This window comes from Thermobia domestica, chromosome 2 (assembly GCF_964235325.1).
Source record: "Thermobia domestica chromosome 2, izTheDome1.hap1.1, whole genome shotgun sequence".
In the NCBI taxonomy this organism is placed as follows: domain Eukaryota; kingdom Metazoa; phylum Arthropoda; class Insecta; order Zygentoma; family Lepismatidae; genus Thermobia; species Thermobia domestica.
In genome coordinates this window covers 271,867,485-271,893,825 of record NC_137455.1, presented here as the reverse complement: position 1 = coordinate 271,893,825, position 26,341 = coordinate 271,867,485, and the positions used below count along the sequence as shown (strand labels likewise).

The following is a 26,341-nucleotide window of genomic DNA, read 5'->3' as shown; positions in this document are numbered from 1 at the left end:
ATTGAATATCAGAATTAGGTTAATTGCCACTATTTACACTTTTGATCTAACTCTCCTGGACGCTTCAAAGCTCCATTTTTGTTTCTTTAATTTAATTTTATTTTTTTCTTACTTCCTGCTCCCATCCCTATCTGATCAATTTATTAGTGAAGGAGCTTACAGTGTACTTTTAAATATATTTTCCAGTAACAAATTCATTATAAATACGAAATTAGGTTAATCCATTGTATTAAAACTTTTTAATATCACTAGCTTACATGATAAACTGATAAACTTTTACATGATAAACTGAAAATTGTAAAGAAAGTATTTGTAAATCGCAAAAGTTCAACAGCTAAATGTGGTACACTTTTTTTTTTTTTTTTAAGTTTTGTCTTGGTACACGCATCAAGTTGACCATGCTTTATGAAACATCTACTTTATTATTTAAGAAGGATCTTTCATGCTTTTGTCAATTGATGTCAGACACTTGTCATCTATAGGTCTACCATTTCCTGTAAGCTCTCGAGAGTCAAAAATTTGATTGACAAAACATTTTTTTAAAATGTATAATCATTATAATTTACTTTAGCAAATGATTAATTTGAACTTATCAGCAGTAGCGGCTCTTGGAGAAAGTCACATCAGATTTTTTTTTATCGCTGTTAGCCATGGTAACTTAATTTGAAAGATGCACTAATTCTTGTATATAGTTTGTAGTAATAAAATGAGTACAAATTCCTTTATCTTCTAGTAATAAAACGTTATTTCTTAACGATTTGATTTCCCTCATGACCTACTACTAGTGATTAGTTTAAATTTATAATATGATGAAGTAAATTATAAAGTTTATACATATTGTAGTTAAAAAAATGACACAGAATTTTTTTGTTCTTTTAAAAACTCTGGACAATATTTTGCGTTTTGGAAACGGAACAAGTCCGATTAATCGGAACTTACATGGTCACCTTAGTTGAGAAACGCTAATGCATTTCACATATTCTCCCTGACATTGCATCGTTGGATTAGTATTTGTTCTATCCGTTCGACAACAATCTGTGGAGGAGACGGTTCTGATCTCTCGTTGAACTGACCACACAATGGATGACTTCTATCGTTCACCTTCCGCTGATTTGTTTCGTCTGGTATTATCCATATTGTGCCAAAATGTTGGAAATAAATTATTGCTGCTGATAGAAAATATTTCTGAATATCTATGTACTTTTTACTTCATGTTATTGCGTTATTGCGTATTGTTTTTCCTCAAACATCAGCGCTTTGAGTATCTAATAATATCACATTTTATTAGGCACGGTAAAAATACTGATATTTCTCTCTATACAAAGAAGTGGCAGTGTCACGTGCAAAACAAGCAAAGGAGTTTATTTTCTATGGCGTGATATTTTCTCAATATTAAAGCCGGAAATAATACTAAGTTTCTATCATAATCGGTTTTATAGAGAAGTTAGAGGGGAGACAGAACATGTTCTAAGGATGATTAATTGACTGCAAAAAACTGCTTCTTGTTATGTCTTACCTTTTGTTGATCAACGTTAAACCTGGAAGTGGTTGATTTCTGCCACTTTCGATTTTAGAGAGAGATTATAGGTGAGATGAAACATAATCGTGGGACGCTTAATTAATTCCAGAGAACCATTTCTCGCTATCTATTACTGATTTTACTAAATAGTTATCAACGTTGAAACCCGAAATGATTGATTTCTGCCACTTCCGGATTTAATAGAGAAAGATTATAGTTGAGATGAAACTTATCCTTGGGAAGCTTAATTAATTGCAGAGAACCGTTTCTCGCTATCTACTACTGATTTTACTATATAGTAAAACGTTAAAACTGGAAGTAGTTGATTTCTGCTACTTCTGGATTTAGTACAAAGATTAGAGTTGAGATGGAACATATTCTTGGGATGCCTGATTAATTGCAGAGAACCGCTTCTCGATATATATTACCTTTTCTACTCTGTACCAACTACGTTAAAACCGGAAATGGTTCATTTCTGCCTCTTCGGGTTTGGATAGAGGGTTAAGAGAGTAGATAGTACTTGATAGTACTTATTCTTAGAACGTTAAAAAAGCTTCTCGCTATATCTTATTGTTTTGGTTCTATGTACTTCAATATTAAACCGGAAGTTGTAGTGGATTGCTATCATTTCCGGTTTTAATAGAGAGTTAAAGATGGTGTTAAAATGTATTCCTGGAACGCTTAATCAATTGCAGGAAACCGCTGTCTATTAATGTTTGTGTTCTATAGCGATCAACGTTAAAACTGGAAATGGTTGATTTTTACCGCTTCTGGGTTGAATATCCCCTTCTTCAACAAACTCAATTCCGAACTTATGATCTTCTACATCCTTGTCAAAGCTGATGGTGATCTATCGAGTAGTTCTTGAGATTTTTTGTCTCTTGGACGGATAGACAGATATACGGACAGACACAGTAAATATACAGGGTGTTTCAAAACAACACCGACAACGTTAGGAGGTGATTCCTGACACCAAGATAAGACAAAAAGTATAGATCAATCTGAGTGTACAAATGCTTCCTTTCGGAGTAATAGACTGCCGAAAACATAAAAAAGAACTTTAAAGATCCATAGTTCCAAAACTATGGGACCTACCGTAGTCGGGTCAAGACTTTACTTAGGAACTAATATGCGCGCTATCAAAAAATACATGTTTCAGAATCCTAAAGTACTCACGAATCAATTTTTATAGAGGGAGTTTAGCTACGGGCATATAATTTGAAGTACTCTCCAACTACCTCTATAAAAATTGTTGCGGAAGTATCACAGAATTCTGAAACTTAGATATTTGTCTAGGACACATACTAGTTCCTAAATGAAGTAATGACCCGACTACGGTAGGTCCCATAGTTTTGGATCTATGGACCTTTAAAGTTCATTTCTTCATATTTTCGGCAGCGAATAGCTCCGAAAGGAAGCATTTGTGCACCCAGGTTGGTCTATACTTTTTGTCTTATCTTCGTGTCAAAAATCACCTCCCAAACGTTGTCGGTGTTATTTTGAAACACCCTATATAAAGAAGTTTTAATAATCTGAACACCTCAAAAATAATTTTCACAGTTTGCATCAATTTTTTCAGTTATACGCCCAAAATGAACATTTGATTTACTACCTCCATATTTAAAGAGAGCAAGGCTACGTATTTACGATATTCTTATTTTTCTTAAAATGTCGTTCCGAATCTGCACAACTTATACGAGAAACATCTTATGAGTTTTCAACATTCGAATTTCAAAAATATAAAATATTGTATTCTCAATGGAAATGTATTTATGACAAATCGAACATCCTCTCTCATAGAAACAATTAATGTAATTGATTCTTTTTTTTTTCTTCATTACTTACCTTGCCACTTGACCTCGTAATTTTGTTGATGATATCAGCAAAAACTACGTATTGGTCATTGGTCTCTACACATATTTTCTTCCATTGTACATTCTGTCGCAACCTCACATAATCACCAAGGAACGGATGGGAAACACTGTAAAGAGAAAATATAGTCTCCATTATCTCAATTCAAATTCAATTAGAATTACAACTACTACGTAACGGAGTCGAATTCTAGCCAACCAAATTTTAGCTCATTGAACAAAAAAAAAAAAAAAAACTCTGAAAACAGTGTGAGAAAAGTCACATATGGACAACTAGAATGAAAATGGAAGAAACATGAAAATGAGAAAATATGCAAACGTGGTATTCTATGAAGAAGGGTTACGTACAGGGACATCAATAGTGTATAATCTCCCCCCCCCCCCCACTGGAGGACATGCAGAGCAACACAATTACATACTGAGGATGAGTCTATCAATAAGTGGCTGGGGTATGGCTTGGGATTTTGAATCAGTGCCTTCATGAGTTCGGAAATGGTACTTGAAATCATTTGATGCTTTGCTATCCGCCTACCTACCATGTCCCATGGCGTTCTAATGGGCTCAAGTCTGTGGTCGATTGGGGGAATCAAATCATGTAATGTTCTAAGTCTTAAGGCACTCATGAACTATGCCAGCTCGGTGAGAACGTGACTTATCATCTATTACAATAAAATCAAGGTCCATTGTACCTTGAAACAAACGAATATATTGGTCCAGGATGTCATCCCAATGCCGTAGACCCGTGATAGTACTCCGTGGTAAGACATGCCGGAAAGTGCGATACCTCAGGATGAACTCACACCACACCATGATCCCTCCCACCCATGATGTAATGGTCAGTAATTTTAGCAAGATAGAACCATGTTCCAGGACCTATCCAGATGAATAATCGTTGAGAATTACTGGTGAGAGTAAACTATGATCCATCTGTGAACAAGATATGACTTTATTGCTCCTGCGTCCATGCATGATGTTCTCTGCACATATTCAAATGGGCTCTTTCTTTTCACGAATTCTCATTTTTTGTGTCAACCTGTATTTTATATTCTCTTCGTTAATTACATTTTCTTATTACGGTATTTTTTTAAGTAATAAGTCCGAAAGATTTTAGTTCTTATACTTCGATTTAAGTGAAAGGGATATTATATATTATTTTTTATTTATTTATTTTTAGTGCAGGGATGTAATTTGTATCGAATGCATGGAGGAGAACTTAATCTCAATTGGAGAAATATTTATACGAAAATGGCCGAGCACATTCGTACATCAAAGTCCCGTAATCCACAACAATTGTCCGGATTTGCAGTGCACCTCAGAGAGAACAACTACAACATCGCTAATTCACATTTGTTGGAGAGAACAAAAACAACAATAGAACATAGAATTAAAGAAGCTTACTGTATTCAAAGAAAGAGACCTCCACTTCGTTCAGACAGAGGAGACACAAATACGATTTGGAGTAATATTATCACGTATTTCCAACGGTTGGAAAGAAACATTAAAACCGTGAACAAGAACACTGAACAGTGATCATAAGTGGTGAATAGTATGTGTTAATTTTCGTTTGACGATAAGTTTTTTACTTTATATTTTTTTTATTCCTTTTTAACCTTGTTTTTCCCATCCATGTTTAAATTTACTTTTCAAACTACTAAGCTGTTGATGGAAATCATAATTTCCGAAAGCACTTCTTAGAGGAATATTTTGGTCTATGATGAGTACTAAGCTCTTTTACTTATATATATATATATATATATATATATATATATATTTATTTATTTATTTATTTCTAAATATAATCACTGTTCGCAATACACGGTGATGTACGTGAATATTGTATACTAGTGAACGAGATATTAGTTGAATGAATTTCTTCGGAATTTTTTCCGGAACGGAAAAAAGTCCCACTATATCACTCCACTATATGCAATTTGTTGTCGTGAAACACATTGTAACTGCATAGACTACATTTACGAATGCAATTGTCCCCTGGTACGGTGTTGCTTTAACCTTTCTCCTTGATGGAATTTTTTTTCAGTTAAACATTTCTGAGTCGGTACCTTGATAAGTACTATTAAAGATTTGCATTCGTTCCCTTATTAATAAGTTCATTTTCCTACAACTGTACAGCGATGTCTACTGGTTTTATATGGTACTTAGAGGATCAGTACAAATATGATTAGAAAATAACCTTAAAATACTCAATGAAAACTCAGAAAGTAAGAAACTTCTTTATTTACGTTAGTTTTTTAGTTTTTTGATATTCCGTGTTTTAATCAAACATCGACAAAATTACAGCTAAGCGATCTGTCTTAGGTGAACTAAATAGAGAAGACATCTTGATAAGAATACTATAATAATAGTAACCAAAGAGAATTTATGACCAAATACAATAGTTCCTCAAACGATAGCGCATGCATTTTATTTTAACTTCAATATTCGTCTATGTTTCATTTCACCTTCACAAAATCATGAAAGGTAGGTAACATAGCGCTAATAATTACCATAGATGTGAATTGTTAAAACACAACAGGCAGCACAATTCATCAGTCAAATACATAATAAATGGATAGATTAGCTATAGATATATCAATTGTCAATGTATCAATATATGCAAACATTAGTCTCGATTATAGTACAATGGAAAACATACATTTTATTAAATATCATGTCATAAAACATTAGCATTATTTAATTATTTTCTCTTATTTCATCATCGTAGATATATTCATAGTTTAATTATTTATAAAATTTAAATTATTCCATAATAATAATTATTACATAAAGTTGCCATGTTGAAACAATTATTGATAAAAGTAATCATTCATTGAAATTGGTCGAAACAAAATGGCATTGCTATTAATATATCTGCCTTGATTTGAGATTTTTCTATATTTAACTGAATAAAAGTAGGCTTATCTGAACTATTGTTAGGCATTACTTAATTTCAAATGTTGCCAGCAAATAGCATCGACCTAGCATGGGTGGCTTATCTCGCTTTAATTACACATTTTAATAATTAACACGATTAGCATTAAAAGCAAACTACTTAAATGAGAAGGTAATAAATTTTATGTTTTTTCACTAATTTGCTCTAAAGTTATATTGTATTATTATCAAAAACACTTGATTTTTGTTAGAGTGATGTTCTACAAAGTATTCAACTTTTCAATGCATAATTCAGAATAACATTCAGTAAAAGAAAAAGAAATAAGTGGTATAATTATTCATATCTTTAAAAGCCAAGTTGAAAGATTATGGGTTATTAGTGCCACAGAAGAAAAGAAAGCAGTAAACAGTATAATCAAATAAACATTAGCAAACTTAAAATGGAATTAGCATAAAGCACGAAAAGTAATTACAAATGTAAAATCCTAAGAAACGAGATGTCAGTTAAATATGATCGAAATTTAGAATAAAAACGGAGATAAATTAGCAGACTGTAAAATCTTCTAATAGTCCATTACAATAAATATAGAAAAGAAAGTAATGCAAACATTAATCTAAAGAAATAAATTATCTTCAAAATACTTCATATAATTTCTTAATTAAGGAAATAGAGATTCACTGTACTTATTGCCCTGTATGTTTACCTGAAGCTCACCTTTACACTTCAATCGCTTACGAGGATTTTGTACGGAAAGACCAAAGTGAAATATGAACATGATTAAAAGGTAGAAAACAAAGATGAAACGAAACACTTTACGTCGAATACTCACTAGAAATTGTTCACCACATGTATGTATAAGCCTCCTGTTAGATGAACAGGCCTCCTGTTAGAAATCATTTAAGTGAAGTGATTTTGTTACACTGTCATATGACAGAGTCAGCTTTTTATCTTCCTGCTAGCTATAGTCCTATTCTCACTGTAATTTACAAGATAATACTGTATAATCTTTTATTCAAGGGTCGACTTTGGAAGTAGATTGACCCGGATATCCATACTTTTCTTATAGTGCTCTTCACTTACCTTCGTGGATATGATGCCTTTCTATCCTTGAAAATTATACTGGCCGTAACTTTCTCTCTCATTCTGTTTCTGGCAGTCTGATCAAACTTCAACCTGTATTTGTGGCACTGAAAAGAATATTTAAAAGTACTATTAATAACATAAAAAACGCATTTTCTTTCATATTATCATTTCGTTTTTCAAACTTGTGCTACAGTATAACTTTATTGACTAATTCGTTTTGCACATAATCGATAACTTCAATTTTGTGTGTAAAAATTTGTGATATCGCAAATTTATCGAATTTTTTGTATAAAAACTCAGCTTATCAATTATGTCCAAATTCTCGTTGCTTATCATTAATTAACCTAAAACACACCTATTGTAGTAATTTTACGACAACAATGTTGTCAGGGGCCGTGTGTCTGTCAAAAAACACCCATTTTACGGACTTGCATTAAATAGTCGTTTTACATGGCAACACTGAATCAACTTTGTCACATTTTCGCATCAATGGATAAATGTTGATGCATACTGCACATATACACAGAGATTCACACGCAAGAAATCAATTTTCTGCAACAGAATATTGATTTTGTTCATTTTGCACATTTTTTTATTTTACACTTTCGTTTTTTTTTTTTTTTTTTTTTTTTTTTTTTTTTTTTTTTTTTACACAAAAACGTTACAAACTCTAGCATTAGTCATGATCTCGAAAATATCTGCATAGAACATACTTACATTTGTTTAAGTCTCAGGTCTTTCAAATTCTTGGATCAAGAGATATACGCAATCAAACTTTGGGCTGCGCAACTTTACGGACAAACTGTATAAAATAATGAAGGCTTCTGTTCCAAATACAAACATTGAACGAAAGAGTAGAGAATCGCTTTTAATAGAAGTCACTTAATATTACTCCAATATTTAATGACTATCCTTTTCAAAATAACTTTTATAAGCTAATTTATCTATCTACCTATCTATCTAGCTAATTTATTTCCTTTCGAAGAACTGTTAATTCTTCATGAAAAGTTTGTGCAATCTCAATATATTTATCATACAAAGATTAACAACGTACTATATCAACGGAATATAAGTTTACACTGAAGTTTCATATGGAATCATTCTTATAGAAACCCATCTTCACACTACATAGTCCATGCGAAACAGTTTGTATTAATTATAGTTGTAGACCAACTTTACAACTGGACTTTACCAACTTTACTGGAAGTTGAGCGTAAAAATTTAACTACTGTTAAGATGAATCTTGAATTCCTCTAACCAACAAATAAGATTACCTGTATAATTGTTTCTAATTATTTTAGTACAAATAATAATAATAATAATAATAATAATAATAATAATAATAATAATAATAATAATAATAAAAAAATGAAAATAAAAATTAGGACCTAAAAGCATATATGTTTTTCTTCTGCACAAATTGGATTGCTAAGTAACTTATAAGAACGAAATCTTTGTTAAGACTTGATTTTCAACAACGAATACTATATATATATATATCATCATAGATATTCTGCCCTTACTGGCAGGTCACTTGCAGCAGCTGAGAAGCTTCCATGCTCCACGGTCGGTCCTCCGCTAACCTCTTTGTCTTCACGTATGATCTAACTAATAAATGTTGGTAAAGGAAATAATTTCAAATAAACGTTCTAAACGCACTATGTGACCGTGTATTATGTGTTCATAAGTTACTTTTGGTTATCAGTATTTACTTATTTGATAATCCTTTAGAATTTATTCAGTACAAGTTTTAATTTTCAACATTTATAGTACGAAGGAATTCATGGTGCTAGAAGGATTTTATTCAATAGACTTCAAGTTTAATAAAAACGCAACTCTATTTCTCCCCTTTTTACTACCTTTTGGTAGCCTCTGTTTTCCAAGAAATCCGTCTACACTAATTTTACTCCAAGTTTGGTAAAACTTTGTGTCAACGATACCTTCACACCAACCCATCAGCAAGACGCTCCAGCTAGTGTAAAAAGTATGTTGCTAATGTGCTTGTTTTAGTAAAATAATTAATGTTTAACAAAGTGGGATATTTTCAAGTTAGCCACATGAATAAGTGATAATGATAATAATTATATTTTATCTGTGCTAAAGATAATATTATTAACTAGAATAATGTTTTAATTCCAATGGAACTAACTGCAATAAAAGTAGTGTATCCCTCCACCATCCTTTGTTCAAAGCAAGAAAGACGTTACGTCGTGAGAGGCATTGCCCTCCATAATGTTGTAAGAACAACATCCTTGTATCTACAGCAAGATTTTTTTTTCTTTCGTTATAAGCTACCAAGAAACACCTTTATCAAATGTGAATTAGTGGTGCTTTTATAACAGTGAAGCATGTAAACGTATTTTCCACTCCAATCTCGAAACTTTATGTTTTGGATTTAATCACCTTCAAGATGCAATAGCGCCACAAAGTGTAAGGTAAGGTGAAGAAAATATCCAATCAATCACGTCTTCAAAGGCTCAACTATGCTTGTCTACGTCAAATAATAGTACTTAACTTAAAATAATCGTTTCCGATGTAAAACTTTTGAATTCTCCGCGCGTGTCGTTTCTCCGGTTTTCGCGTTCGCAATCTTTTCAAGGGCCAACATTAATTACAATCAGTAATGAATATATGATACAGTGTAGTGTTTATTTAGTGCTTGTGAAAATAACATTTCAACCTATATGCCATAAAATTTTGTTAGTTTATACAAAATCCAAGAAAAGTTCATATCTAGTAAATTACGTGTTTCATTAATGTGAATTATTCATATTTTTGTTCTCAAGTGAATTCTTCAATATATTTTGAAATGTTGATTCACAGGTCAAGTTAAAAATATTTCTTTTATGTGTTTACTTCGCTTGGCGCAGTGCAGTAAATATTTTTTTTTAAAATCAAACATTAGGACTTAACTTTGAATATTTAATGTGAACCTGGAATTTCTGACCTCCCGAGGTTACGTGGGACATTACCAAGATTCGAACCCGGGACCTATCGAAAGTGTTTATTTTGCTTTCCTTTTCTGGATATCACTAATTAAGGTTAGTTTACTTTTCGGTAGGGGAATAATTGTTTTCACTTTGTTCATGTAAGCTCCGAGCTCTGGCAAAGTTGTTTTCGGTACATGGTATCGTTCGCTTTGTGCCTTTTGGTACTTCAAAGGAAATCGATACTAACCACAGACACGTTATAACAGAATAACTGAAGATGAATATTAAATTTGTAATTTTCTGTTTTTTTAACACGAGAATGATGAAAACTATATTCTTTCGGTTATTTTTCTTTAATCTCTACAATTGAAAATAAATAAAAACATAAAGGACATTTCAACGCACACAAGCAACATCGATCGGACTGTCTCTCAATTACCCGAAATACGAAATCGGCTTTCTACGAGTAACACATACTGAAACTCAAATCTATATGATAGATTCAACGAGGCGGCGATTGGGATTAAATTATTAACATCTAACGCCGAACTGCTAGGAGCTGCTCTTTCACAAGACCCAGAAGTAAGATATTACTAGAAAAGATTTCATCTTTAAATCATCTACTTTCACGCCTTTCCAAACATTTCTGCACATTTAGCATTTTATCTTCTTAGAGCTTCTTACCCGATCCCAAGATTGTTGTATTTTCTACGGTATTACCCATCCTGGAGAGAAGACAATCTACTGGAGAAATTCGACAACGCTCTCAAACAGAATTGGAGAATGTTCTCAATTGTACCCTCAGTGATGAAGCATGGCTACAAGCATCATTACCAGTCAGAAACGGAGGTCTAGGAATCCGTCGTGCTACAAACTTTGTTATCCCATCTTTTCTAGGCTCTTTCTACAGTTCAAGACGACTGATGAGAACCCTTCTTCAGGGAGAGGATGAAGAAGTCACCAACCCCGATATGCTGGTCTGCATAGCTAAATGGTCAAATTTAGTTGGGTCAGACCTCCCGCGCCTGAAAGTCGAAGTAAACAGTCGGTCTGGGACGAGCCATCGTGAATTACCGTTTAGCTTCATTATTTAAGACTTCTAATAATATCAAAGATAAGGCCAGGCTTCTTGCTGTCATGTCCGCTGAAAACGATGCATCGCTTCAAGCTCTACCCATACCTTCTCTCGGCCTGCATCTAGACAACGAAAGCTTTCGAGTATACGTTGCCCTTCGTCTAGGAGCAAAAATATGCGAGCCACACCATTGTCCAAGTTGCAGCGCTCTCGTAGATAAAAGAGGTTTATACGGTCTATCATGCAAAAACAGTGCCAGCAGACATTCACACCATTCGAATGTGAATGACATCATTTTGAGAGCCTTAACATCCGCAGGGGTGCCAGCAGTGAGAGACCAATTGGTTGCAGCTGTTCAGACGGGAAAAGGCCGGATGCTATGACATTAGTATCATGGAAGCAAGAAAAGGCGTTGATTTGCGACTTCACTTGCTCAGACAATTATGCCCCCCCCCCTTTCCAATGTTCAATTTTTATCAACAAAAGCAGGACTTATCGCTGCACGAAGAGCAAATTAAAAGAGAAATAAATATATTAATTTCCTAGATAAGTATTGGTTTGTTACAATAGCAACTGAATCTAGTGGTTCCTGGAATCAAGAGGGCGCTAAATTTATTAACGAAATCGGCAAACGTATATCCATTAAATCAGGAGACACTCGAGCTAAATCTTTTCTAATTTAACGCATTAGTATGGTCATTCAACGAGGGAACGTAGCCGCTATTATGGGTACGTTACCCACTGGTAAAGAACTAGAAGAGATTTCTGACAGCGTGTAGTACACTAACAGCACTGAAATTTTGAAAAGAAAGTTAGAGAGATCTAGAATACATTGCGCCCCAAATCCACTGGTAGTCATAGCGTTAGACAATTCAATTGAACAGTATTGTGTTAATCTTGAAGAGAACCAATTCTGGTTTTCAAATTCTCAGCAGAGATCACAGCAGGTCAAATGCAATGGCCTATGACAGATATGAACTTGTAGAGGAAAATAGCATGGTTTTGGAGATCTTGAAGGCAGATGACATTCCGAGGAAAGTGGAACAACAATTTAACTTATTTTGAAAGTATTTTAATAATATTATTGTCATTGTTATCTTTTTGAATATTATATAGTTCTTATTAATTGGTTGTAGTATATACAGGGTGGCCCAAAAGTAGATATGCAATTCCGTACTGATCAGCTCATTGCATTTTATATCATTTTTTATTGTTATCCTGTAGGTAGACTTAGTTTCTTTATTATTTGTATTTAATATGCTTTTATTTATATCTTAAGCTCGGAACAGCCCAAGAAAATAAATCCATAAACTAGAATGTTATAGTTGATCAATGCAGAGGTGTATACCTTCTTTTGAGCCACCCTGTATAATTAAAAAATAACTAAACATAAGTGCAACGCATAAACAGATCAACTGATACACAATAATGTCAACAAATATGTGCTTAGTTTTTTACTTTCAACTCAGAATTCCTGAACTTACTACTGCGTATTATGGAAATGAATTTGTAAACTATTGTCATAAACACCTTTCTAATTTCTTTTGTACATTGAAGTTTGTCCATTAATATTCAATAATGTACAGTATCAAAAGCTCGGATCTATTTTAAATTGTGATTTTAAAAAAATACAATTTACCAGATTAAAGAGACCCAAATCTTTGTGTAAAAAATGATACAAGGAAATTATATTTCATGAATATTTGTAACTTCGAGATTTCGTATTAGCTCGAACTTGTCTACGCATTTTATTCAAAGCGTGAGAAATAATAAAAAGTTTATACTATTTGAAAAAAAAAAGCTTGAAATAGTTGTGAACTTTAGGAGCCATACATGACGAAATAAACTTAAAAATATAAAGAAATATCATCAGACGAAGGAAAATATCATTAAAATAAAGATGTAATACGAAGTAAAGGTATTATAAAAGCTAACAATAGATCAATTAAAAGCAGTAACTGTCAGACTATTGTTACGGAAAATACAAGTATAATATACATTCTTTTTCAAGAAGCATGAGCACATCCTATTTATTAAAGTTCTAATCTGGTGTACTTTACTTACTCTCCATTTGTGGTATATCCTCCTGAGTAACAAACTAGTTTCTGCAAGCCTACGATGGCACATGGGCCAGTCCCTGCTGATTGGAGAATCGGACGGCAACTGGTGTGACAAACACAACAGGAACTGGCAACGCTGTAAAAAGATGTCTGCTTAATAGAAACTATAAATTACTGTACATTTGATAAACTTAACAAATCATATTAGATTATAATCTCCTTAAACTAATTTAAAACTTTTTGGAGCTTTCAAACACAACATAGGAATTTTTAAACTCTCTTTCTTTTATTTTTGTTACGTAACGTAAGAAGTGAAAAATATTCTATCATCGAACTCATTTTAAAACCATAACTAAATATTGTTGCAACTTGGTTCTCCTTGAAACTTAATGAAAAATTATATGAAATGGGCGTTGCAAGTTAGATGGGGTAAAAACACCCTTATTTTTCTTCCAAGTTTCCTTCGAGCAAGTTTGTAACTTTGATGTAACTTCCGTTATTTTCTATCCTAGATTACATTACCAACCGTTATCGTTTCTATTTACAGATCATTATTCAGACAGTTATTGATTTTAAATTTTTGCCGTAACGGATTTAAATCAAATTTGGCAGACCGTATAAGTTCGACATCAAATATCCTCAAGTTAATTTTGGTCCAAATCGGTTATGCTGTTAAGATAGAAGAACGATGACTTATAACTACAAAATAGTAATAAATGCTAAGCAAAAAAAAAAATAAAATAAAATAAAAATAAATAAATAAATAAAAAATAAAAAATAAAAAAAATAAAAAAATCACAATTCTTATTTTACTGCCGTTACTTATTTATAGACTGGAACAGCTGAAGCGATAAAATTCTTACTTTTCTACAAATCATTCTCAAAATAGTGTCTACAGTATTCATGGATAAACGCTGCCGCTTCTTCACGTACATAAAATTATATCAATTTTGTTCATTTGTGTAATAATTCTAGTGTATTGTTGGTATCAATCTACTTTCACTAACGGGGTTTGATAAAAGCATTTGAATAAATCTATCGTAAAGGTAATGTAACAAATTCTTACTAGATAGTTTTGTTCTCATATGAATTTTACAATTAAACAATCTACGAAAGATAAAAGCTATTTAAAATAACTTTAAAGTTTAGGATGTATAATGCTGGTAATTTTAAACCATAATTGATTAGTTTATATGGGTTTAATTTAGCATTTATGTATAATCCCTTTAGAATTTTCAAATACTATCTAATGAAGGAAGATTTTCGTATCTCTAGAAGAATTGGTATATATCATCAAGATAGAAATGACTATACAAAAAGTAGAACAACGTAATTTCAAATTATTTTCTTACAGCATATTAATATCTCCTTCATATACTAAATAACTTCATGTGCAATGTATGAATCAAGTTAAGTTGAATAAATTACAATAACATGAATGAAAGAAGACATTAATCATTTCATATTGTTTTACACTTTTATATTGGTATATTTAATTATATTTTGTTGATTCAAAAATAATTGAAACAAACATTGAGTGGATTCTTTTTTCATATAACTAAACTTTCTCAAGTCTGATACTTAGTAGCATCAGAATGATTTTAATCGTACGTCAGAATGTAACCTTTATATGTGATATCAACATACATCTCTTCTTCTTTCAGTTTTATATCAATAACACGCCTAATACTTGTATTACGAAACACTTTATTTTCAAAGTTCAAAACAAAGCAACAAATATCAGCTAAAAATTATCATGCGTGAGAAAGTAACACTATAAAAGTAGAGTGCTACTTAAAAATGATTGACCAAGCTTTGGAGGCCTGTCCTAAATAGAAGTATATATAGTAGCACTGATGGATGGTGAAATTCTCTTTGTATTCTTTTATATGTGGTACGCAGAAGTTATGCGATTTTACACTTGGAGCATAATGTAAATAGATGGTGACGAGCAATAGGGAGAAGGCATTTTATGTATTTACATTTCATGGATGTCGACCAGTCATAATTGTCCAGCGGCAATTCCGCATTAAATTCAGAAAACAACTAGCATCCGATACTTCCATTCGAAAATGACAAGTGCAATTTCAAGAGACAATATGCTTGTGTGAAATGAAAAGCACCAGTAAGACAATCTGTAACAGATAAGAAGTGAAACAGGTTTACGGCCTATTTATCTGCACTTCTTAGTTTGCTCACTGGAGACTGCTACTCCAACTAAATGAGGACAGTGCTTATTTCATATTGGAAGTAGATAGAGTCTCACCTCGCACCCAACAATATAGTAGAGTTTTTAAACCAACATTTATAGCAGTGTAGATCTGGAGTGGAATTGATTATGATTAACCAGATGAAATTCTATGTAATTTCTTATTAGAGGAATACGTGAAGGATCAGATATATGTTCCTTCCCTCCCAAAATGTATCCCGGAACTGAAAACACGAATCATAATCTCATTTAAATCATTTCACAAAATTGAAACTTTTAGAACATCACTGATATGCTACACATTGCTTCGAGAGAACTTGAATATCGCAGTGGTGTTTATAAAAGCACAAACAATGCCCACATCACATAGAGTACCTGTATTGAATGTAACAAAACTTTGGTGTGATGTTCTATTAAATAAAGAAAAAGGAAAGAAAAGAGAGTATTGCACTTGATAGGCTCCTGAATCCATGACAATAATTTTGAATAGACTTATGCACATTTTAATACATACGTTTGATAATTTATTTTCATCTGTAATGTATTATTGACACAGAGAAACTTCTGTTATTGATCGGATGGTAAACAGAATATACGAATGGATTTACGGAACTATTTTTAATTACCATAGAGACATCAACAACTATTTACCAAACAGCACTAAATAATAAAATAAAGAATTTATAATAATAAATGTACTTAGTTATCAAAAATCAAGTAGTTTAAGTCATAATTCCAACTTTTCAAACTTCCTTCTTAATTTTATCTTCTGGGTTTCTGTTTACAAATTCCACTGAAACCATTTTTTACCTCATCACCTTAGTTCTACAGAATATGCCAAATTTAAGAGGCGAACTTAGTAAGTAGTAATGGTATAGCTTATGGCTATATATGTGTATGCATTGTTCCACATGCAGTTAAAATAAATGCCTCTTAAATTAGAGAGAGAATAAGTTAATAAGTTTCACCGTATAAAGTTGAATTTCATAAAAATATATTTCTCCTCGTTATATATTGTATTTGTATCATGCGTAAGAAAAGAGTTAATGAAGTTTGTCAGATTTATTTATGTATATATTGCTGTTGTATTGGATAAACGTATTTATAAACAGGTTCATTTTCCTAAAACTGAACAGGTTCATTTTCCTCAGAGTGTGAAAAGAAACTACTCTAAATATAACAGGCTATAAACTTACCTTCCAACGAACGTAATGCCTTTGTATAATACTGACAGCCCACTCAACTTGTTTCCTGTGCTTCAACTCACGATATTCTTCCCTAGCCTGAAAGACATAAGTTAACGTAAATAATATCAAAATATAAGGAGACTTTGCAAATTATGCATATTAAAGTATGCTAATTAAAGGTATTATAAAAGATATTTTAATCCTAATATGTTTACAAAATAAAAACGAAGAGTTTGTCTCGAAAGAAAGTTTAAAGTAGTACTATTAAAAGGTATGATGATAAGTGCCAGTATTTACTCATTGATGTTAGGTAGAATAGCGCAAAGTTACTCTATAATTTCATTACTTTTTGCTACTTCTATCTAGTGTTTACAATAAGAGAACATGAGAACCACTGCATTCTACCTCTGAAAAGAGTAATTTGTATACTCCTACTGATTTTATTGTAAACAATAAATTCACAACAACGTTTTAGTACTTCCTTATCTACTTCAAAATTGAAACTTTTAGAAACTTTAGGTACATTTGAGTTTTTGTCCATGTCAAAAGAGGCATAAAAATAATTTTCAATGCTTCGAATTTTTTATTTTCACCTTCTTCCAAAATTTTAAACAAATTTAGCGACTTAGAGCGTTCACCTCTGGTGCACAGGATCCTTCATTCGATCTCAGCTCGCACCAAGTGAGCTTTGTGGTGGACAAACACCGTGCGCGTGGGTTTTGTCGGAGTTCTCCCGTTTCCTACCACTTTCTTCATTCCAACATTTCATTCATTTCTCATCCTCACCGCCCCTTTTAGCCTAACCGGCATAACCGTGGGACGTAAATCTTGAAGTTTTTATTTCATTTCATTTCAAAATTAGCGACTTAGAATTATAGCCATATGTAATTTCATCACCGAAGTTAATTCCGTTTCGATGGAATTATTTCCATGTTCGCATGTAAGTATTATCTTTATACGTAGAACTTAGCGAATATTCGTAAGTTATATTCCACTAGTAGTTTTATATTACTTACTAGAGAAACTGTGTTACGTCCTAGGAAGAAATACAGCAGCAAGACTACTTTTTAATTGAGCGATAGATGATCAGCTACCAATACAGCTATTTCTGGCTTTCTACACCTATATTTCTTACATAGATCCCCAGTTGCGCCACAATACGTAGTCAACGCCGAAAAGTCTACACTCCCATCAAGAACAGATGCATTCAGTTACAAGGAATATTGAGCTTACTGTGCTAAATGATACTTTTCGCAACTTATTATTATTATTTGAGTGAGACGGTAGTATCCACGAGATATAGTTCAAATATGATAGAGACGGTTGGTAGTACAATACTATCGTGCAAGGTGAATACTGTTGAAAGAAACGGAAAAGCTTCAGTACATCTATGAATGTGACAGATGTGGGATTCTAGAGTTACGGTATACGCGGGCATAACGAAGTACACCGCTACACATTCTTGGCAGGATCCATTACTGGAGAACGGTACTCTATGAAGATTTTGAAAGGATATATTCGTCTTTTCCGTAGTACAGGGGTCCTAAATTTGTTTATATAGACGATAATGCGGGCCTATTCAGATCTTCCCAAGTTGCAGAGACATTAAAGAATGTGGGCATTAACTGTATGGCTAATCTCAAGATTTTGATCCCATCAAGCACCCCTGGAATGCTCTTGAAAGGCGAGTTGCAAGAAGGAATTCAGTGCCCCGGATTCTCCAGATTCTCAAACTATCATTAAGAAAGAATGAGACAATATTCTCCAGGCTCTTCCGAACATTCTGATTGACAAGATGCTAAATAGATGAGCATGGCACTGCACTGTCCGACGTGACCATATGTCTTACTGATATGGTCAGAACTCTACGTATTCATGGCAACTTGTATTTCATGTTTTCATTCCTTATTGTCTTTTTTTTTTTTTTTTTTTTTGGGGTTTATCACGTCCTGTTTCTTTGCATTGCGGGAATCCCAATAATCTTTGACAACGAAGATAGACTAATATCTGTATCATATATTAGTCACTTCATCTATCAGTATCATATTTCAAAAATTCTGAATTAATATGTGTTTAATATGTGTTCTGAATTAATATGTGTCCTAGCATTGGTTAAACAATTAATATTGTTGTAATAATAATAATTATATCTCAAATTCTAATTTCAAATATTTTTAATAGCATGAACCCTTAAAATCACCATGCTTGAATTATGACTTACGTTTAATTAGTAATATTAATACTGGAAGTTTCCGGAGCAATTTGTCGAGGCACAATTGTTTCTGTGGATATGTGCAGATTCCTACTCAACACGACCAACTGCAATAATAATTCATATTTTCCTCTAACTCTTTACTTCAAAAGTTGCACCGAGTATCGAGAAACTGTGATATCAACCAATGTTTAAGACCAGTAAATTACTAACAGTAAGTCCACATATACAGTTAAAAAGAAAACTTACTCTCCAACTTCTCCACGCCGAAGCTATGACGATTTGACTTTTCCGCATTAATAAAAATTTCCGCCTTTGTCTCCATCCTCGCCATGTCTTCTGAATCAATGATCCCAAGTCTTCCAGTCTCTCTTTACGAAATTCTTCTAACGCAAACACCTTGATGGAAAACGGAGAATTAATATATAATCTTAAGTTTTATTTATCTCTTAAACAGGTAAGAAAAACATGGAAAAAACAGTTAAATATTTTTAAAGTTATAATAATCGAGTAGTAATTATTATATTCTTAAACAAAATTAATATAATAATTAATTTCCAGAAATACAGAATTGGTTAATTAGTTTGAAGTTTAACGTCTTTTTTTAGTACCAAAAAAAGTGAAACATGCACTACAAGTTAACATAAGACTCAAACTACATGAACTCCTAACTTCTGAATTTTCTAACCTCAAAAGTTTTCTATTTTTGCGAACATACTTGTAATATAAAGCTTCTATAAATATTACACGCTTGTAACATTTCAAAATAACATGCAATAAAATACTAAACTTTAGTTAACTGCCTTATTCTGATTTTATATAAATATTATTTTATGAAGAAAATAGATAAATCTAGCCTAAGAAAGTCATTGTATTATCCTCAGACAAGAAAAGAGGAAGTGTCTGAAATTTGCGGAGCAGAAGAAGTTATGAATTGAGAAGCTGTGTAGAACGTTTCATTTTAGTATTTAATGTTTACGGTAGCGTCGGTAGTTTAGAGATACAGTGATTCAGTGGAATCATTCACGTCTAGTGACAAGCTCGATTATTGACTATGTAAGCTAATAAAGGAGTTTTGTAAAGAGTTTTGTGATTTCTCCTCATTTTCAAATTCCATTAATTATTATATCCTTATTCACTCCATTTATTCTAACATGAGATAGTTGTGAGTCGTTAAATAAACGATTGATATTGGCTAACTATTTTGTTTATAAATACTTCCATTATTATTTTTACTTTTTAAGAATAAGTATGTAGGATACCCTCAAAGGTGTATAAGTAATGTATTATGTAATTGAACATAAAATACAATTCACGAAATGAATCTGAATTTGTACATAGATTTAAAATTCTTTTTACTAAAAACATGTTGTATGGATAATGATGTAATTTGTACAATCAAAACATTTTTTCCAAGTATTTTCAGTTCGTGAACCAGCGCTTAAACTAGGAAAGAAAATTAGACTTTTCAATTCTAAAATTTTGGCAATGTTAGTTGCCCTTTTAAATTTGAAGTTTATATAGGAAAAGATCTTGTTTGCTTTATTTTACCTTAAAAAAATATTTTTAAAAATGAATTTACTTTCTACGAAATATTCAGGCTTCAGAACATGATCCAGTTTTCGTAAATATTTCTGGAAATTATGTTAGAATCTTGACAATATAGGATAAAGTAAAACTACGATAAAATATAGGAAGAGCCAATTTGGAAGTAAATGACATTGGGCAAAATGTTGTGATGCTTATCTTTGTTTAGAAACATGGCCAGTTAAATCCCTTTTATATTTTATATTAAACTACGTTTGGTATATATCTTATAAATTTTCCCTTAGTCTAGTAGTTATTTTTAGTATGAGCTAATATATTTAGTGTTCATATTAAATACTATATTTAATACTTCTTTTTGTAATTCAATAAATATACACTTGAGTTACTAATTTTTCCAGTTTTCATTGATTTTAATTATTTGCAAATACAAAACTATAAATGCCAGACATTCTGTTAAAAATAATCACTACTTTCTTCCGTGTATACTACAATGAATTTTATTCTTCGTTTTCTTAACGTTTAAGATTACCCATCATCTACACGTTAAATGTTTAAATTTATTTATCAAATATTTTATTATACGTTTACCCTTAATGACCTTTCAAATAATTCTATTCATTTTAGTAAATATACGTAAAACTCAAAATATACTTACAAACAACTTCTTTTATGACTTAGTTATCTCCTTAACATTAATGTTCATGATTTTTTCTTTTTAAGGTTTCGAATAACAAATATGAATAAATATTTAATTCAAATATTGAAACGCTTGTAACTTACCGTTCTAGGACTGCGAACAAAAAGCTTGGTCCTTCCAAAGGCAAACTCTCCCATACTGATGGGTAGGTCCCTGAGCAAATAAGACACACCCTCAACGGGTGGGCCACGCCATCCCGGCCACGTGTGGAGGGAAAGCATCTTGTAGCGTTGCAAAAAAAGTTCATATTGCTGTCTGTAACAAAACCCTGCACGCCTTACTCGCACGGTTTCTATCAGCCTGTGAAAGGAGAATTATGGGAAACATTAGTTTAAATTTGTATTATTGTTTTTTCTTAATTTAGAAAAAAGAGATAAAAAGTAAACATCGACGAAAATATGTGTGGTTACTAAACTTAATTAAATAGTTTAGCATAGAGGCTATATGAGGTGGATCTATAACTTAACGTAAGATCCGAACCACATGAGCTTCCACCGGGGATCAAAAGCTAATAAAATTTATTTAGTTAATTGCTATAATTTGAAATATTTATAAATACTATTCTTTCAATATGCTTATCTCGTTGATATAATATTCATTTAACTTTCTCCAAGAAGTAATAAGATAAAATAAATAAATAAAATGTGGTGCAAATAAGAAAATAAACTTGTAGCAGATTTACTTATATGGCAAAGAAAACAGAATATTGATCAGGGAAATTTGAACCATACTACATTAAAAAAACAATGATATTAAATATATCAAATATTATAACACTATGGAAAAGCCTTTATTTACCTAATGCATTGAGTTATTAAGTTAATCTGAATAGTTTGGACTACTGCTGTTGCCTTTGTCAAATCACTCAAATCTAGAAATGCAACGTCATCTTTTTAACTTTTAGTGCAGCCTCATTCATTTTAAAATTTTATTCTTTATGAAAATCCTGTAGAATACGAAGTATTGATCCCAAATTAACTGTGAATTAGAAAACTAGATAAATTGATTTATGCACAAACATCTTTTACTGATAGTCACTACCAGGCAAAGAGTATATGGAACATAGCACTGTAGTTAGTTTTAACAGCGTGTGGTTTGTAAATAAAGATGTTTGTTCACAAATCCATTTTATACTTCTTTTTAATTTACAGTATTAAGTTCGGCGCCAACATTTCATATTCTAACGGATTTTTATAAAAAATAGGATCTAAAATTCTTACAATGGATGCGGATATATTAGAAATTCAAGACGAGGATGTCATACTTTTAGGCTCGAAGACTTTGATTTCACAAAGACACCCGTAGTTGTAGAAACAGTTATCAGATTTACGTAATAATTGGATGCATTAGTTGAAAAAATCGTTTTTATTAGATTTACAATTGCACAATTTGACTTATTGAACACAATAAACATCTAGATAATAGCGCACGACAATCTGCCTCAGCTATTTCTGTAAAGTCATGCTCCATTTCATATCTAACTTAAAATAGGACACTCTAGTTATTTAAGCTATTATATCTGTGTATGTACCACAGGGTATTTTTTATTTTTAAAAATTTGAATCATATTTTTCCCTATTTTTCTTTAACTCCTAACTTTTTACTTTGAAAAGTCTTTAAATTAGCCAAAATATTAGCACCGGTGGAATAAGTGCTTTAGAGCAGAGGTATTAAAACACATTAATTTTGGAACATATGTTAAGTATATTAAACCTTACAATTCAGAAATAGAAATTACTGCGCACTAAAAGTGATTACTTTATTCCAAATACTTAATTACACTAAATGATCATATGCTAAAATCTTAAATAAAACCATTATATACTAGTATGGCAGTTCGGCCTGCTATTTTTCTTTAATCTCTGTATGCTGTTCTCAATGTTTATTATCCTAAATTGTGAATCTGAATCTGTATCAAGTTTCCTTCTAGATAGTTTATAATCAGGTTTTTATTTTATTAAAATAATCCTTTCCATACTAATATGATGCAGAGATTACTGCAGGTAAATTTATGTCTTACTGAACTTTTTGCAGTCCTAACAAATAATAATAATAATAATAATAATAATAATAATAATAATAATAATAATAATAATAATAATACATAGCTACTGCAGGTTCTGGTCAAAATATTTTCCTGACTTTTCATGACTTTTCATAAGAATTCCATGACTACATGAAATTGTGAAGTCCGCCTCTTCCTCCCTTACAGCTCACCCTTCCTCTTCAATTTAACAATCTCTCTTCAGCATTTTTTTTCTTGTATTGACTGCTTTTATTTTAATAAATATTGTAACTGCTTTTATTTGTTTTTTGTAAATACTTCACAATTATCTACAAACAAGATTACATGTCTCTACAAAAAATACGTACAAATGTAACCGAAACTTTCAAACAGAAAAAGGAAAAATAACGTTTTAATTAAATTAAAACTATTAAATTATAAATAAAAACTATTAAATTATAAATAAAAACAAAGATTAAATGAAAATTGTGATTATTGACCTTCGCGCCAGGGAGGTACTAAAAATTTACGTCAAGGTATCTCTTATTTCCTTGATTTCGTTCAGTTTGTATCAATGGCTAGCTCTTTCCATCACTTTCCCGTTTCACATGTATCCTCTGTTGCTCCAAGTCCCTCAGTTGTGCAGCCAATAATATTTTCTCTGTTTTTGTTGTTGTTGTTGTTGTTGTTGTTGTTGTTGTTGTTGTTGTTGTTGTGTTCACGTATCTCTTCCTGCTGCTGGTGCAAGTACTCTTCGTCTCTGAAGCCTTTCATATAAAGCAGAACCTTCTAATTATTTGCACGTGTTCAATAGTTCAATACTTCCTGCTTCTTGTACCTGGTTATAGCTATGCTTTTCTGCTACAATGATTTTCACATTTATATTTCCCATTAAGAGTAACAGAAGAAAAATCCTGTTTTGACAGTTGCATTTTCATGCGAGAATGACACTTCACTATTTTCCAAACTATTTGTATTCTTCAGTCCCAGCAAAAAGCTTGATGTAAGCAGCGTCAAGCTTTAATTCGTTACAACTCTGTAAGTCTTACTGAATTTAAACTGGAGTAAGATATATTCTTACCCAGAGTTTTGAGCAAGCACATCATCTATGATGTCAAACGTATGAAGTTCGTTTAGCAGAAGAGAAAACCTTTTTTTGACTACATGGGTGAATGTTGAATTACCTTAGAATCTAATAAAGATGGATCTTTAACTGTTTTGTGACTCCTCTGTTGAAGTTTGGTAATTATAGCAATTGAATTCAATGGCAGTCGTGAAAATTCCAGTTTCTATTGTTCCCTGGCCTCTGTTCCTATTTGTGCGAGAAAACATCAGGCAGCAAATCCAACGTCGACATTTCTTCTCACAATAATATTTTCTGCTTCTGTCACAACACTTTATACTTTTCTATCTGTACATTTCAGCAATTCTGGTTTCACACATCAAATCATGAGATCTTGTAAAAGTTTCAGCTTACAGTATCAGAGAAGAATGTAGCCATTGGTATTGATTTCTGAAACCTATGCATTGCACCATCAATATTTCTGTCATCTTTGATTGTCCTCCATTTACAAAAACAAAAAGTTAGAAGAAACTTCAAATTTTCTCCTGACTTTCAATCGGCATCTTTAATTTTTCTGACTTTCCAGTTTGTAGGAGCCCTGTAATAACAACTTTGTGGTGCACCGAATACCCTTATATAACTCACTAATGACATTTGAGAAACTCTCTTTTGAAGAAAACAAAGGCAAAATTATTTGTTTATTTTATTTTATAGAACACTATTAAGGGTATTTTTTGACACTATCTTAAGCTACTATTGGTTGCTCAGTGAGAAGATGATAGAACGCTCACCTCTGGTGCGAAGAGTTCTAGGTTTTTACCAAGTATTGCATAATAATTCACTTACATTTAGCATATGTCTTCTTTAGCCTCCTTTAGCCTACAGAACATAACAAAAGATCGTTAAACTAAGGTTGTAACGTTCGTTTAGTATTTCATTTGAATTTTCCTCTTGGTTACACCATTGATGTAATATGTATTTCGCTAAGTTTTTAAAGGGATGGAATGAGGTAAAACTTCCCTATTTAACCTTAAGCATATTTTGTAAGTGAAACTTAAATGACATGAAGCAAACAAAATTGTAAATTCAACATCCTCCGTTTAGCTCGCAGGGTAAAGAAAACGGATCCACTTAAAGAGAGTAAATGAACGATATTATAAACGAGTAGCAATAATTGAAGGTAGTGAGAGTAAACCCATTAACAAGCAAAGGTCTTATTCTAATTTTTCAACAGCCGGTTCTCTCTCTCTCTCTCTCTCTCTCTCTCTCTATATATATATATATATATATATATATATATATATATAACAGAAAGAGGCAGATAGATAGATATAACTGTCTTATGAAACTAAGAAACAAACCATACAAAGTAGACAAAAGCAAAATTTTTACTGTATATAAGAAGTGACAAGTAGGGACCTACACAGCATCCTAATACAAGATGGTGTGAGAAGTTAGGTAGCACTGCGAATATCTTGGAAACGAATTATCCAAGATTGATGTTTGTCAAGAAGTATTAGAAAGACCTTAATCCAGAAATGGATCGACAATTGTAGACAATGATATGTATAAAATGTCAAATATAAGTAAGCTTCACCACTACACTCATGTGATCCCAGTTCTCATTCTTGATATCTGAGCATTTGAGATTAAGAAATAAACGCTTATACCTTGTTCCGAGAGAGAGATCGTAATGTTTAACCCTATAGGTGTAAGAATTGCTAAAAACAAAGATAGTTAAACTAAAATTTACTGTTCCTGAGGGTAACTGGGTAAAATTTACTATTATGTCTGGTTATAACAAACTGTTATGCAAACTCGAATATTTTAACAACCGGTTCTAGCGAACCGGTGCGAACCGGCTGAATAGTACCACTGCTAACAAGATGTTTTTCATCACAATCTAGCACGATCCAGAATTAAACCAGGACTCATTCGAAACCAGAGATGAGCACTATACCGCTAACCTATCGTGTTCCATACCGAATTCAT

At 32.1% G+C, this 26,341-nt stretch overlaps 1 protein-coding gene across 1 annotated transcript in view; it reads right to left on the bottom strand.

Annotated features, from left to right (window-relative positions):
• Myo95E (Myosin 95E) overlaps positions 1-26,341 on the bottom strand; it is a 1,268,077-nt gene that overhangs the window by 56,084 nt on the left and 1,185,652 nt on the right. The window contains exons 16-21 of the mRNA XM_081748709.1: positions 21,365-21,581; positions 19,286-19,435; positions 16,834-16,920; positions 13,433-13,564; positions 7,361-7,467; positions 3,365-3,500 (exon numbers count right to left, since the gene is read on the bottom strand). Of these exons, the coding sequence (XP_081604835.1) occupies positions 3,365-3,500; positions 7,361-7,467; positions 13,433-13,564; positions 16,834-16,920; positions 19,286-19,435; positions 21,365-21,581 (829 nt within the window). The remainder of the gene's footprint in view (positions 1-3,364; positions 3,501-7,360; positions 7,468-13,432; positions 13,565-16,833; positions 16,921-19,285; positions 19,436-21,364; positions 21,582-26,341) is intronic.